Source organism: Eucyclogobius newberryi, unplaced genomic scaffold (genome assembly GCF_026437365.1).
Source record: "Eucyclogobius newberryi isolate DKJ021-1_F unplaced genomic scaffold, fEucNew1.0.hap1 SCAF_1, whole genome shotgun sequence".
Taxonomy (NCBI): domain Eukaryota; kingdom Metazoa; phylum Chordata; class Actinopteri; order Gobiiformes; family Gobiidae; genus Eucyclogobius; species Eucyclogobius newberryi.
The window spans coordinates 21,217,188-21,233,306 of NW_027315723.1; the positions used below are offsets into that span (position 1 = coordinate 21,217,188).

At 43.1% G+C, this 16,119-nt stretch overlaps 1 protein-coding gene across 1 annotated transcript in view; it reads right to left on the minus strand.

The window, feature by feature from the left end:
- Positions 1-16,119, minus strand: part of atad2b (ATPase family AAA domain containing 2B) — a 112,580-nt gene that overhangs the window by 59,089 nt on the left and 37,372 nt on the right. Inside the window, exons 20-23 of the mRNA XM_072440144.1 lie at positions 10,669-10,804; positions 7,719-7,909; positions 6,716-6,875; positions 1,229-1,351 (exon numbers count right to left, since the gene is read on the minus strand). Of these exons, the coding sequence (XP_072296245.1) occupies positions 1,229-1,351; positions 6,716-6,875; positions 7,719-7,909; positions 10,669-10,804 (610 nt within the window). The remainder of the gene's footprint in view (positions 1-1,228; positions 1,352-6,715; positions 6,876-7,718; positions 7,910-10,668; positions 10,805-16,119) is intronic.

The following is a 16,119-nucleotide window of genomic DNA, read 5'->3' on the forward strand; positions in this document are numbered from 1 at the left end:
TTGATGATAGCTCGGTTAATAAAGCAGTAGATGATACTGTATGAATGTTTTCTTCTCAGAGGTTACGTGGTTTTCTTCAAAGAGCGAGTTTAAATTAAGCTTATATTTGTATTTAATAAAAAAGCTATTCTCAAATGGCTTTAGTGTTATTAAAAGCAAGACTTTCACGACATCTTACTAGCTAACACTTTTAAGTTTTACATGGAAAAGCACAGTAAGTAGTATTAGTAGTAGTACTAGTGTAAAATGAGGGTGAAGGGGAAAGACATGCATCAAACTGTCGATCTAAAGGAGTTACAGTTTAGAACTAATACTAACATCCGACAGTTTTGGACAGAACTGGAGAAAGGAGAGTGCGTCTCAAGGGACTATCCAAAACAAATAATAAACTATTACCAAACTTTATACATGGTGTTTAATGGCATTGCCTAATAGTTAAGAATAATTCAGATAATTTTCAGCTTTGTGGCCAAAAACTGTGATTGTGAGACCCGTCTTCCCGTATTTTGGAAGAGATATTTTAAAATGTGGACGGGCATTTTCGAGTGCAGGGACAGCCATATTATTAATAAATCATAGAAAAAAATTATCATTAAACCGAATGCCGAAGTTACTCGTTTTTTCCCCTAGTCGGCCACCGTACCCCCGGACAAAATTATTTGGATGGGGTGTTTTCAAATCCTATCTAAAAGCCTGGTGCTGCCTCCAAAATACAGCACACAATCATCTTTAGAGCTCAGGCTATAGAGGCCATTATGTTGGATGAATTGTAAATACGACATGCGTTGAAGTTAAAATATTTCGCATCAAGTGAATCTTGGGAGAACTGCTGCAATCAACTTCTGAAATTGTTTTTGCTCAAACTTTCGAGCCACAAACAGTCATCAACGTCCAATCAAAAGCACATGAAAAGGCCGGGTGACCAAGCGCCACCCTGGCCATCCAAACTGCCCGACATGCAGAGGAAGGCAGCATTAGAGAGACCTGCCGTGCCCCGCCCCTTCTCACCCATCACTGTCCCCTTTAGACCACCAGGCACCGCCCAGTTTAGCAGCTTGTTTTCACTGTGGCCGTGGGCGGGGTTTAGGAGTTTAGTTCCACTTTAATGTGCTAATAAACGAGACAGAAATGACCCTCCTCACGACATCCCGCACGGCCCATAAACACAACACAGCATCTTATAAATGATGCAGTAGAGTTCACGTCACCTCTTGTTGATTGTTCTCACCTCTTTTCCGCCGCGCTTCCTTGATCTCCTCGCACATGCGGTCGAACTCGGGGTCCAGTTCCGCCGCGAAAATGGCGTGCGCCGTGTCCTTCAAGCTGCTCGCCCGGTGCCTGATCACCTTGTCTGGAATGGCAGAACAAAAGCAACGGGCTTGTTTACATTCCATACCAATCATATACGGTCCATAACAAGGCTCGGATTTAGCATTTCAAGTTTTTTTTTTCCTTCACAAACAGCGTACTTTGGAGTCTGATGTTTCGCCGTCAATCTATCCATCTACGTCTTCAAGGAAAGGTCGATATCGGGAATATTCTACGTGAGAAAATAGACTCGAGCGTTTTCCCAGGGTGTGAAAAAAAAGAATCATCACTCAAACGATGACGGAGCCGAGAGCGTTTTGATTATTGAGAACGACGTGGGCACAAAGCCGAAAACACCGTAAAAAAACTTTTTGTGCATCTTCGTTCTGTGTGAGTAAAGTGAAGTTGTTTTGCGAAAGGCGAGCCAGCCGGTGCAGAACTACTGGAAACAGGCGCGCGCTCTCATTACCGCGGGCGCATGAGACGAGTTCAGGCAGAAGGTGGAGCTGGGGGTCACCGGCTGGCAGCATCTTTTGTCAAATTGGAGAGCAGCAGTCTAATGGTGTGGGTGCGTGTTTGTGTGTGTGTTTGTGTGTGTGTTTGTGTGCGTTCCAGAACAAGTCGTGTGTGTGTGGTCAGAGAAGCACATTCAAAAATGTCAGTCAGACGTGGAGTTATACAAAGGTGTATTTCTTAAACAGCTGGTGCAGGTAGTGTTTTAATAATAAACGTTTTTGGTATTGTTAAATAGCTGTATAGTCACAAAATATCAAGTATTATATATATATATATATATATATATATATATATATATATATATATATATATATATATATATATATATATATAAATAAATAAACAACATTGGGGTTGGAAAGCTTTAGCTGCATTTAGTCAATTAATCAGGCAATGGTCTGTTATTCAAGCAAGATATTAATAAGTCGACTTACTATTTATTTGGGATCGTAAAGGATTTATATGGACCAGAGCAGAAAGGAGTTGTTGTCATTGTGCCCTTTTTTTTTTTCACCTTCAATGTAATTTACCTGTACTTTTTTGTCTTGCTAATACATTTTGGGTTGAAAATTTAGGGTTTTTTTTAGAGTCTTTGCTTGATTCCACACCCCATTTAGTCGACTCTTTGATCACGCAGCCCTCAAGGACGTCTTTGGTCGATCGCGGCCCGTATAATCATAGTGTGATATTATTGGGATTGTGTCATGTGGATCGCATCGAATCCCGACAGACACCGGGATTCGCTGCCTTAATTCAAAAGGTCTGGGTCGGACACTGGACGTAGACGGGTCTTCGTGTAGAATGTGCATGTTCTTCTAGTAGTGCGTTCGTTTCCTTTGGGTGACGAGTTTACTATTTGAACCTAAAGCACGTCGAGTAGACCAGTCCTCCAGCTTTGTACGTCTGAAGATCCTGGTTCAAGAAGGGTCCGTGGGTGTGTTTGGAATAGATAGGGGGTGCGACTTCTACTCCAGAGCGACTTATATGTGATATTAGGCTCTAAGTGACGCAGAAGAAGAATCTGCACTTCCTCTACCTCTGGAGTTTGTGGAGTTGTTTAGAAGTGACACAGAGGAAGAAGAATTCAATGGATTTAGTGATTTGGGGTAAAACTGATGCTTTGGTAAACTTGTTAGCATGTTCTTTATGCTATAGTTATCTGAATAACTGTTAATATGTTACGTTAACATACCAGACACTTACCACAGTTCTGTCTGTGCGTCATGTAGCTGAAGGTGTTAGCGTTAGCATACGTACACCTATTTGCTATGCATTTTTTGGCTGGTGCGACTTATAATCCAGATAATATGGTAATTGTTGGGTAAAACACAGTGAAACAGTGTAGCCACTCCCTGGTGCTGTGAATTACACGGCAGGAGTTGTTGCTTTTAGAGTGTGAGGATAAAAGCTGTTTTTCCAGTCTATTTGTCCGCGTCTTAAACAATCTGAATGGTTTGCCAGGAGGAAGAGCGGTCAATAGTCCGTGTCCGGGGTGAGAGCCCGTCCCTGTAAATGCATCTGGCCCTTCTCTTAAGTCGGCTCCCGTAAACGTCCCAGAGGGCAGGTAGCGGCGCCCCCCACGGTCCGCTCTGCTGCTCCCACATCTGCTGCGGGCGCTTCATGTTCTCTGTGCAGCCGCAGAACCGAGCGGGCAGTACTCAGGCCGACCATGAGGAGGCGCCGAGGGGCAGGTTTAACTCAGGCGCGTAAAAGAGCGGCTCAAATGCAGAGGGAAAGTTTTTCTATTCATCGACCTTTATTCAACCAGGTAAAAAAGCAGAAAATAAACCCCACTGAGATCAAAATCTATCTTTCATATACCGAGAAATAGACTTAATACCAATTTTAATGCCACAATGAGAATAATTATTTTTAGACAACATATCTAATAGCGATTTATTTATGTTACAATGCGGTCTAGTACTGGTTACTATATGTTGTGTGTATATATTCAGTCAAAGTATTTAGTACAAATTTATTTCTTATCTTATTTAGTTATTCATGGCTGTTTTTTTAAATTTATTTCATTTTATTAATTTGTGAAACTTGTTTTTATTCACCGACAATGGCAATAAAACTTTACTTTGTCTAATTATGAGTCTAGTAGTTCTGATAAAGACCATTATTAAACTAGTCAGGGAAGGTTCACTTTTGTCCTGTCAATACTCGTTCAAGTATCTAGCTTCGATACTTCTCTTAGCATCAATAAGTATCTGAACTTCTAGACTTTCGACAACAACGTTATAATGAGATCATAAATTCGCCGTTACAACGTATTTAGACTGAGACAAATTGGCCATTATAAAATCACACACATTTTTGGTTCCCAGTTACTTGCTCGACGTGCGACTGCTCCTTTCGCAGTTTAAAAGGCAGGTACGGCCGCTCTAAGTCGCTGCCCTGCTCCGGAAAGCGTCACAGTGAATAGTACGTAAACGTGAGCATATCATGGACCGACCGAGGCAATTATTTGACTTTTTTTTACCTCCAAAACCAACTCGACGCGTTAAGTATTTTCCCACGGTCGAATAGATTATTACCAGCTCCCCGAAGCAATTAAATACGCTCGGCCGGTGTGGAGCGCAAGGCTTTCCCCCGTAACAAACTCATTATTTAGAGTCGAGGGGGAGACAAACACGGGCGCGACTATATACGGGGAACTGGCACGATGAAGACGGCACGGACCGTAAAGAAAAGACGACAGGCCGCAGAGGGATAATGAGGTCCGCTCGCACCTACTGCCGGTTTTAGACTTGCCCAGAAACCCCCAATTGTACAGAGGACGGGTCAAATTCCCTGGACCAAACGCGGTGGAGCGGCGAGCGGGTTTGTTCGCCTCCTTTATTAAACGAGCTAATTGCATTTTTCCGCCCCTTTAGTGCATGATTTGTACACTCGGCTTTCTAACAAATGACCCCGGCTCAAAAGAGAGGTGCGATTTATTAATTTGGGCCGGCGCGGTGCAGCTTCCCATTAACGGAATACAGTTGTGTTCCGAGACGAGTGTAAATGAAGGCTCAAGAGTCCTGCAGCGCTGACGGTTTAACGCTCAGTCCGGCTTTTTTACCGGGACCAGCTCGTCTCCGCGGTGACGTCGTTGCTCTTTCTTCAGTTTTATTGGGTGCTTTTAATAGTAGAACTGCTCATAACTACAGCGTCTCATTAAATGCAACTGACCAGAGCTTTTAACCATTTTTTTGTTTTTGCTCGAGACAAACGCACAGAGGGAAAAATACAAAAATCACTAGATCTTTTTTTCCACGTGTGCAAATTTTTCGTGAGGCAATTCCGTCGTGTCCCGTTCCTGAACATATTTCAGTTTGTCGAATTCTACTACGTGATCAGCAAAGGAAACGATGTCCCCGGTACTTTATTCTCAGTCTTGTTGCTAGAGATGTCAAGACTATTGGGTTAAAATCGATTATCATGATTATTCAGGTCATAATATAATCGTACGAGCCACAAAATTATAAAAAAAATATAAACATTTTGAATACAAAATTATAAAATTAAATAATTTAATAAAATAACCATAATTTTAGAAGCTTTTTTTTTTTTTGCTCAATCTAAAACCCCCCCAAAAAAAAAAAAAAACGTAAAGAACTTTTTGTTTTTTAGTCTTCCGGGAAGTTCAGTTTCAAAAAGCCAGTCCCAATATTGAGTAACAATCACATGTAAGACCACGGGAAAAACTGAAAATTAAAGATTTGGTCTCAACAATCATGCATAAATCGTTAAACCGTGACGTAACTGTAGTTGTTGCCTAAATAACCGCGGCTTCTGTCATTTGCTGCCGTGGTTCCAATTCTTTAACATGGCGCTTTGTTCCTCATCGAAAAGGACAGAGAGTGCAAAGAAGAACTCCACAAGTGAGACAAGGCAGAGAGGAAACAATACAATTTTCATGCGGCCGCAGAGTATGAATTACACTGGGAATTCTATTTTCGGCCGAGGCGGGCTTCCACTGCCCTTTGAATTTCAAGGCAGAACCAAACCGTTTAAAGGCTGCATTATTTTACACACAACGAGCTCAAGAGTCATTACAGGGAAACAAAAGCCCGAGCGGAACAACATGCATAAGAGCTATGAAAAAACCCTAATCCAAATCATTCGACTATTAAGCAGTGTGAGCAGATTTAACGCTCCGGGGACAATAATGGCAATAGAAAAATGAATGAACGACGTTCCATTTTTGAGTTTGATTCTGACGGTTGAAAAAATGAACATAATTTCAAACATTTTATTGAATACCTAAGAATTGGAAACTATTATTTAACATTGTACTGACTGTAAGGCTTGTTCTGCCCATGATTTTTGCCTTGTTTCATTTTGATATATTTTTTAAAAGATGGCGGCAAAACTGTAGCATAATTGGGAAATTACTGACTTTATTGAATTGTTTGAACTTAAAGCCACGTCTGTTTGCAATAGTGATGTTATAATAGCATATTTAATTAAGTCATACGGTATATGTTTGTCCGCCACATACTTATATTCTATGACTCGTTACGTGTTGGACATTTTCATTTGTAACATTGATCTAAAAACAACTTGATAAAAGCTGCGGTTCATGAGCAGTCACGCTGTCGGAATCCTACGTGTTTTACAGCTGAAGTAAAGAATAAATAAATGGGAGAACAAAATACAGGGCGTCTTGATACTCAAACATGCATGAATCACTTTTACACACAACTTAAGGTAAACGAGAAAAGAAAACGATTATAACATGGTTCAAAGCGCTTAATACGTCTCCTGTAACACATCTTATGCCACCTGCTTGTAATAGTCAGAAGTGCTAATGACAAATAGCACAGAATGTTGCAATTTGACTGTAAAAATGTCTGTTTCCACATCGATGATCAGTGTCGTTCTGTGCGACTCGTCGACTCACCGCTCGGGTCTTTGTCGGGGTTGTAGGCCAAGGCGTTGTTGCAGATGAGGTCCACGTCTCGCAGGAAGTCCGTGACCGTCAGGTACTGGTGCTTGTCGATCTTGGTCATGACCGTGGAGAGGTCCATGGGCTGCCGAATCACCTCCAGGTAGTCAGACACCTGGCGAGCGACAAGCGGTGAGAAGATGACCTTACCCTGATGTTTGTTCGACAATGTGCAAGAGGAAATGTCCAAATGGGAAATATACAAATGTTGAACCTGATCATTTATATGGAAGACTGTACTTGAAGTAGCGCTGTCAAAAGAATCAAAAGCAGATGCGGATCGATACTAAAACTAGAATACAAACTGGACACTGATACGAGTACCGCATTTTCCACACTATAAGTCACACCTTTTTCATAGTTTTGGCCAGGGTGCTTATACCCCAGAGTGACTTAAATGTGATATTTTTAACTCGTTATTTTCACACTGGCAACCACAAGAGGGCACTCTAAGCTCTAAGCATGAAGAAGAAGAATCTGCACTTCCTCTACCTCTGGAGTTTGTGGAGTTGTTTAGAAGTGACACAGAGGAAGAAGAATTCAATGGATTCCCGAAAACTTGCGACTTATGTTTTTTTGGCTGGTTATACTCTACTTATACTCTGGAGCGACTTATAGTCCGGAAAATACGGTAAGTATCTGAACCGTTTTTTTTTTAGCTTTATTCAAGCAAGAAAACATGGTCCCATAAAGAACTGTTTTGAGTTGACAGTTTTGTCTAAAAATCATTGGTGCTATCAAAATCAGTCAAAGAGCTTCAAGTAGGAATGAACTTTGACGTCGTGGCAACACTCATTTGAACTTGCGCCATCAAAACATGAATAATAATTGGACAAAAGAATGTTGGGATGTGCTCAGAACCTCAGCAATAATCTTTAAAGTTAATTTTGACTACATACGTGAACAAATCTAAACTCATAAAACCAGAAACATTTTACGGTGTCGCGCTCGTTTTCACCTCATCGATGTCGACGGGCTTGCTGAAGATGTTGAACCTCTTGTCGATTGCCAGGCGCTTGGTCACATCCCTGAGAAAAAGCCGGAGCTCGCGCAGCGTGTTCTCCTCCTGCTCAAACAGACGCCGCTGCTCCTCCGCCGACAGCACCCTGGGGCCCGGCGCCGGGGCCACGGGCAGCACCTCGCACCGCTCTGGAGAGGGAGGCACCGCCAATGTCAATAACAACAACAATAACCACCACCACCATCACCACCACCAGGCTAAACTAATGTCATGATGTTTAAGATGTTCTGGGAAAATACATTGATAAGTACAGTAGAAAATAACACTGCAAGGTTTAATACAGTAAAGTGGATTAATACATTTAACAAGAACTAAACAAGGACTAAACCAGGATCATTTTATCAGGGGGAAGACCTGGGATTAAATCAGGAATAAACTGGGTCTAGACTTTGGTTTTAACAAGCCTGTTGCTTCTCAAACTGTGGTGTGTTTTCCTCTGCACTTCTAGTCCTTGTTTAATTAAGGGTACATTCACATCAACATTTTGACTAAACTGAGACAACTAAACCTGGACCTGAACCTGGACTAGGGCTGCAGTGATTAATCGACTAATTAGCCTTGATCGATAATAAAAAAAAGATTCATAGTAATAATAGTTTGTATCTTTTTAGAATCTGTATTACAATGAATCATGACAAAGACATCATTAAATCAAAATGTCAAAAAATATACGGGTGGAACGATTTTTACCAATACACGGACATCGGGATTAAGAGTTATACTTAAATGACATAGTTTTATGCCCGTTAGTACTTTAGAGTTCCAAGAGTTTAGATACAAGAGCGGCTAAAGAGGAATTAAAATAATCTTCCCAGAAACAGGTTTTTGTGGTTTAGCCACAAAAACAACTCTTTAACACATGTTTTTGCCAATTGTCTTGAGGCTGAATAACAATCGTTGCGACCTGACCACGTTATTGCGTGGGATTTAATTAGCAAATAAATAATTCATATGTACAAAGGGTCAGAGAGCTTCCCCTCGAGTTGATCTTTGAAAATATTTGTAATATTCTAGCTGAGGATTAGCCCCCGGCGCTCAGTGACGGCGCACTGGAGCGAGGCGAGCGGCGATGTGCCCTCCCTCTCCCCAGACGTCGACCCCTCGCTCCCGACATCGTTAGGGCCGGCTCCGTGCGGCCCCCCGAGGTCGCCGCGCTCGCCGGCAAAACAAACGCCAAGCTGCGATTCTAATTTCACTTAATGCCGATTTTCACTTCTCGCGGTGGTCCGGGTTCTGCTTGCCCGCGGGCCCCCCCCTTAGGAGAGGACCCCCCGGCGAGTGGGAGCGCGAGTTAAGCGAGGGACCCCTGCCTTGCGTCGGCGAGCGATCTGCGGAGGAACAGCTGTATTTCCATTTGAAAGCCTAGTTGGACTCTTTCTCTATATTGGAGTAGAACAGAGGGGAACTCGGGGGGGGCGCTGGAGACCGGAGAGGCGGCGGGGGGGACGAGAAGGACGGCTGGAGGGCAAGTGATGAGCCTCAGAGAGAAGGGGGAGGAAAGTACTGAACACGAGGCAGGTGTGGTGCATTTTACATTTTGTGCCTTCTTGAAATATTAAAAAGGCGAACGGGTTCTGCCGCCCGCTCGTCTTCACTGGGAGGTTATAGATTCATCCGGACGGTTCCACAAGGAGGCGCTACACTTGTCTACCCCCGCAGCGACGAGCCATGGGTCAGATCTGTGGAGGGGCGTGTCTGGTCCCAGTCAGAATGCATGCGTTTCAATTGGTTTACTTTTAAACCACTTTTAAATGACAGTATTTGTATCATTACTGCCCTTTAAACGTGTACTTCTGCTTTGGCATCTAATATTTTAGATCTAGAGATGTCACGATTATTAGGTTAAATCGATAATCGTGATTGTTCCGGAGACAATATAATCTTAAGAACAAAAAAAATGATGGTCGTGACAATTTTAGAGGCAAAATTGAGTATTTTTTTCCTGTTTTTCTCAAATCTTACTTTATTTTTGTCTCTCAAAATGTTATTTTTTGTAAAGCCGGTTACAAACTTGAAGAACAGTAACATGACTTCACTTTTGTTTAGTCACACTCTCAATAATCGTGAATAACCGTTAAATCATGAGGGTTTTCTCTTCACAATAGTCATAGCACTAAAATCTGATACCGTGACATCCCTATTAGAACTTAAAATAATGCAGCTACTGAAAGTACACATTACTTTATACCCGTGAGGCGTTCCCTTGACAGCAATTGTGTTAGAACTCCATCAACTGGAAGCAGAGGGAACTACGAAGGGGAAGTAAACAAAAGCCAGCTTGGCCTTATATGCTAATACAGACACACAACTGTAATGAGAGCAATTTGAGGTGTAAATACTCAGAACAAGTTTGATAATGATTTATAGACTTAAATTCTGAATGAGTGTTTTACTGGGGCGGAGTTAGTAAACGAGTGTGAATGACTCAAAATACAAATTCAGGTATGTTTGTGATGCGGAAACAATGTTATAGCATGTTTAAAAGTTCCGAAAAAATGAGGTTTGCGTATGATGTGTTCTTAAATATTCCTGTTTAATGTATATTAATCAGCCTGAAGGACTTCAAACAGATGCTATGAACTGGAGATCGAACATTAACGTTGGCCAAAAGCAGTTGCGATTTCTGGAGGTCAGCGCAGCCCTGTCTCCATCATTTTACTTGAAATCCCTCCGTTTCTCAATTGGATTACTTTCAAACTAAAGCCTTTAACTCAATCTCGACCTGAAATAAAGACTGACAAAATGGCTTTTTCTAAACGCGCTGTCAAAGCTCATCCGTCCCGCTACATTTAACCCACTCCAAAGAGGACGCAGAAGGGCAGAGGAGATGGCGGCGCCCCCTGTAGGACTGACGGCGGACATTAATCATTGTGCGCGGTGGTCACACCTCGGCTCCGGAGTCGTGGGGGGGCCCGGACGGCCTGGACCATCAAAAGGTCGGAGAAAAACCTCCTCCGGTCCTCCTCTCGTGGCGGGCTGAGAGTCACGACCTCGCCATAGGTCTGCTGGAACATAATCCTCACCTGTAGAAAAAAACGGGAAAAACAATAGTGTGAGGCCACTGCAGTAACCTTAAAGCATCGGTGGGAATGTATTCGATACCAAACTCTTGAAAAAAAGGCGTAAGTGGATATCAACAGGCGCCTTATTTCAGGATGAGAAGTACTGGACTGGAGACATGTTCATTTTGAAGATGCGGAAAGAAATAATGATTGAGAATATTGCGCAGGAGGAGATGTTGGAGAGCGTAAGTGCTGAAAAAGATTGGTAAAACACGGTTGACTCTTGAAGAAAGCAACACGAGCACATAGAAGGTGTTGTACTGCAGTGAGAAGAGCGCTAGTTAAAATGGGTTTGCAGAACTGTTACAAGTCTACTACTGTAGGGCTGGGCAATACGGCAGCAAAAAAGTGAGTCCTTCCTTTTTCAAATAAAAAAATCGATCATGATTTTGTATTCAATTTGCTATTTTATTCACCGTATTTTCCGCACTATACGGCCCACTTAAAAGCCTTTAATTTTCTCTACAAAAAAAACTAAAGTGCACCTTATAATCCAATGCACCTGATATATGGATTAATTCTGGTTGTGCTTTCTGACCTCGAAGCAATTTTGTGTGGTACATGTTTTATTTTGCTCATCATAAAGATAAGATAACCTTTATTTGTCCCACAATGGGGAAATTCCAGTGTTGCAACACAGATTAGGCAGATAACTTGTAAAAACAATCTTATAGAAAAACTATCATCAAAAAACCTCTTATACTCTTAATAAAATATAACAGAAAATGCACCTTAAAGTCTGATGCACCTTATACCGTATTTTCCAGACTATACAAATTTTTTCACCTTTTTTCATAGTTTTGGCGGGGGTGCGGGGGTTATACTTATACTCCGGAGAGCCTTATATGTGATATTATTTGTCATTTTCACACTTGCAACCGCATTTCATACTCCAGTGCAACTTATGTATGTTTTTTTCTTCTCTATGCATTTTCTGGCTGGTGCGACTTATATTCCGGTGTGACGTATAGTCCGGAAAATACGGTATATGAAAAATGATCATAAATAGACATTGACAGCGCGCCTTATAATCCACTGCGCCTCATAGTGCGGAAAATACGGAAAATAAATACGGCTTTCTATCTTAATTCCATGAGCGTAAAGATGACAAACCCTCAATCATTGCCATTCCACTCCTTCAAACTCTTTTACACGTTTTGTAACACATCATTTACAGGAAACGAAACTGTTAAGAAGATTCAAGCTAATCACCGATCAACAACAACACCGACAACAACTGGATCTCGATTAAATTCAAATCCAAACACTTGCACAGCTCTAGTTGCTCTAATTTCTACACAAAAAAAGCATTTCAACATTTTCAAAGTCAACATTCACAACAGCACGTCAGGCTTCGATAGTAGCGACGAGAACACCGGGTATAAAATCCCCTCTCGTGCATTGAGAACTCTATTGGAGCGTTTCAATAATTAATTTAACCCTCAGCAACATTTTCTTCAGTTGATACATCTCTGGGCTCACCTGTGTGGAGCCCCGGGCCGGTCCCACTGGGGCCTCCCAGAGCTGACTACGCTCTTTCTGCCTTCTCCGTCTGTCTTTGCCATCGATCTGAAACCGTGACATGTTTGTTCTTTCCATATTACCTTCTCGCTACTTTTCTACAGCTCGGGGATCATAAGCCTCGTCTGCCGTGTGATATTACGAAATGGTGCGGTCTGACAAAATATAGCGCGGCAGAAAATGTGTCTCCAAAATGGCTGCGGGATGAGCCGAGCGAACGATGCCAGGAATTAGGATTTTTTCATAAACTGATTTTAAACTCGCTTGAATTCAGTCTATTTGGCTTTAAGAACGCGGTCAGCTCCAAGGATAAACCGTGTCGTCTATAATAAGCACTAAAGTCGCACAGAAGCTAATGAACGCTTGTGTTTTGAGGAAATAGCCGGTAGTTTAGTTGGAACAAAGTTTGAAGCCGTTTCTCCCTTGCCGTCTGCAACACTCAAATTCCAAGACAATCTGAATATGGATCTTGATCTGAACGAACCTTTTTTTTTTGCTGAAAATAGACTGAAGGCTGGTGTCTGGACCGGCGCCTGCGGTGTCAGATCTGAGAGTGGAGCTGCCCGTTTCACACTGAGGTTTGGAGCAGAGACAGCAGCTGTCAATGTGTCTCCAGCCAGAGAAAGGCAAGGGAAAAAAGAAGAAGACACTCCCTGCCAAGTCACTCCACCAAATACATGAGGCAATTATATAATGCCACCCAAAAAAGTACGCTCGGAAAACCAATGCTGATAAAAACAAATCTAAATATATTGTTTAATCCATTGTCTATATTTGTGGAGACAAGCAGGGGTCAGGCTTCAACAGTCAATTACGAAAAACGTCTCTTTCAACCCAATCGGGAGACTAAATCTCACGATTTTAAGACATTTCAATCGACCTTTTGTACGCCGCTATCCTTTATTTTGGTAGCGAAGGCGAGCGGGGGGAACATGCGGGGGACACGTGCACCACCATGTTTGTTGTGATGACGCTACTGGGCGTGTAGCAATCCCAGAATGCATTGCGTAAAACACCCTGACAGAGCCTGGCATGTCCTATGGACACTTGAGTGGGGCCGACGAGTCGTAGTCTTTTACAGACTACGACAGAGTCTGAGGACTACGACAAAGTCTGAGGAATAAAGTCTGGCGGTAATGCAACACTTGGATGCCAACCGCCATAAAACAACAACAACAACAACAACAGTAAAACGTCTGAGGAATAAAGTCTGGCGGTAATGCAACACTCGGATGCTAACCGCCATAAAACAACAACAACAAGGTTGAGTTGGGGGAATTGCCGTTACGGCTCCGGAGGCAAGAACTTCTGTTGGCTTACTGGGTGAATGTGCAAGGTCATACGAGCTCTCACCCGGTGAGGGACTTTCTCAGGGTTGATGGGGGGCAGAATGAGGCTGGCGGTATGTTTTTTAGCCAGGTAGGGAATGCGAAGGCGCGGCTTGCGGAGGTTGGTGATCTGCGTGTGAGCCCGTCGGTGGCTTTGTCTGCTATGGCTCCGTGGAAGTTTGTCCCGGCTCCTGTTGATGTTAGCTAGAGGAGTCGCTGGGAGGGCACCGCAGTATGCCGTTCAAGCGCTCATCGATAAGCACTCAGGTGATGTGTTTATTTATACCGACGGGTCTGGGGATCCTGAGAGTGGGCGTACTGGCGCCGCTTATTTTGTGCCTGACCTGGGGCTGGCGGTCAAGAAGAGGTTGACAGATCGCCTTTCTATTTTCACGTCGGAACTCATAGCGATACGGTTGGCATTGGAATGGGTGGAATCTGCTTTGCAGTGTTGCGGCATTGTGGTGGCCTCTGACAGCCTTTCTGCATTGCAAAGCATTAAATCTGGGAAATCGGATTGCAGACAGGATGTGTTGAATGGCATCTTCTGTCTGATGCTCTCCCTGTCCAGGAAGGATGTGAGGGTTTCCTTCATTTGGGTCCCTGCGCATGTGGGGGTGGATGGTAACGAAATGGCTGATACACTGGCTAAACGTTCCCTTAGGCGGCCATCAATTGATGTGGCGGTTGAGTTAAGCAAATCTGAAATCAAGCCCGTTATCAAGAGTCATGTGGTCGGCCTTTGGCAGGAATTTTGGAGCCACTGTGTTACTGGACGGCATCTCTATCACATACAGGGTAGTGTGGGTCCTTGCGGGTCTATGGGCAGGAACGCGTGGGAGGAAAGGGCCTTCGCCCGCATGAGGATTGGCCATACTGGACTCAATTGGTCACTGAGTAGGATAGGCAAACATCCGACCGGTCTGTGTGGTCACTGTCGGGTGCCAGAGACTGTCGAGCATGTGCTGATTTGCTGTGAGGCTTATGATAGAGAAAGGGCCGGGTTGGCCTTGTGGTTTCGGAATAATGGGCGGTAGTTCAATCTGCGGAACGTTCTGGCAATCCAGTCACAGGGTTTGTGTCAGGCTGTGGTTGCTTACTTATGTAGCACAGGGCTGGGTAAACGTTTATAGAGGTGGGGGGTGTTGGAGACTGAGCCGAGGATGAGGAGCAAGAGGATGTTCTAACGCGCTTGGACTTCATGGGCCTAGAAACGCCAAAGTGATGGAAGAAGGACTTCTAAAGGATAAAACGACCTCATGGGCTTTGTAAAACAACAAAGACGTCCCATGACCTCATGGGCTTTGTAAAACAACAAAGACGTCCCATGACCTCATGGGCTTTGTACTTCACAAAGCACCGAGCGTCAGGGAGGGAGAGGAAGATGAAGAAAAGTCCCCCTGGAATAAAGCCGGTTGGTCTCTGAAACAACAACTATTCTAGTCACAAAGACATATCATGACCTCATGGGCTTTGTAACACCAAAGCAATGGAAGGAGTACTTTTACGGACTACGACAGTCTGAGGACTACGAAAAGTCTGAGGAATAAAGTCTGGCGGTAATGCAACACTCGGATGCCAACCGCCATAAAACAACAACAACAACAACAACAAGGCACTGCAACTTGTTAAAGACAATCTGTCGTCATTAACCCGCGGTTTGTTTCATTACAGACGCATGTGGGGGAGTGACTATGAAGACGCACATGCGTTGTCGAGTCAGCGAAATAATTGAAAAATAAAAGAATGACGTTTTTTCAATAAAATGCTGATGAAAAAATTCAGTCGGCTAGTTTCACAGTCAGTCGGGTTATGGCAAACAGACAAATTATTTTGCTCAGCCTTATATGAGATATTATTAACACATTATTATATCATTTTATTTGTTATTTTCACACTGACAACCACAAGACGGCTCTCTAGGCTCTAAGCGACGCAGAAGAAGAATCTGCACTTCCTCTTCCGCTGGAGTTTGTGGAGCTGTTTAGAAGTGACACAGAGGAAGAAGAATTCAATGGATTTAGTGATTTGGGGTAAAACTGATGCTTTGGTAAACTTGTTAGCATGTTCTTTATGCTATAGTTATCTGAATAACTGTTAATATGTTACGTTAACATACCAGACACTTACCACAGTTCTGTCTGTGCGTCATGTAGCTGAAGGTGTTAGCGTTAGCATACGTACACCCAGGGCCGGCCCAAGCCTTCAGGGGGCCCTAAGCGAAAACATTTTTGGGGGCCCCTCACCACGTCATCAGAATCAGTTTTATTGCCATTGTCAGTAAACAATTCACATATGGGAACTTTCTTCAACGCTAACAAAGCGCACCAAAACTCCAGGGCATCCGTTTGCCAGTTAGTTTATTCTCAACACCTCACAAGCTCAAATATTGATAACTTAAATCCCACAATGCAACTTGGTATTCCG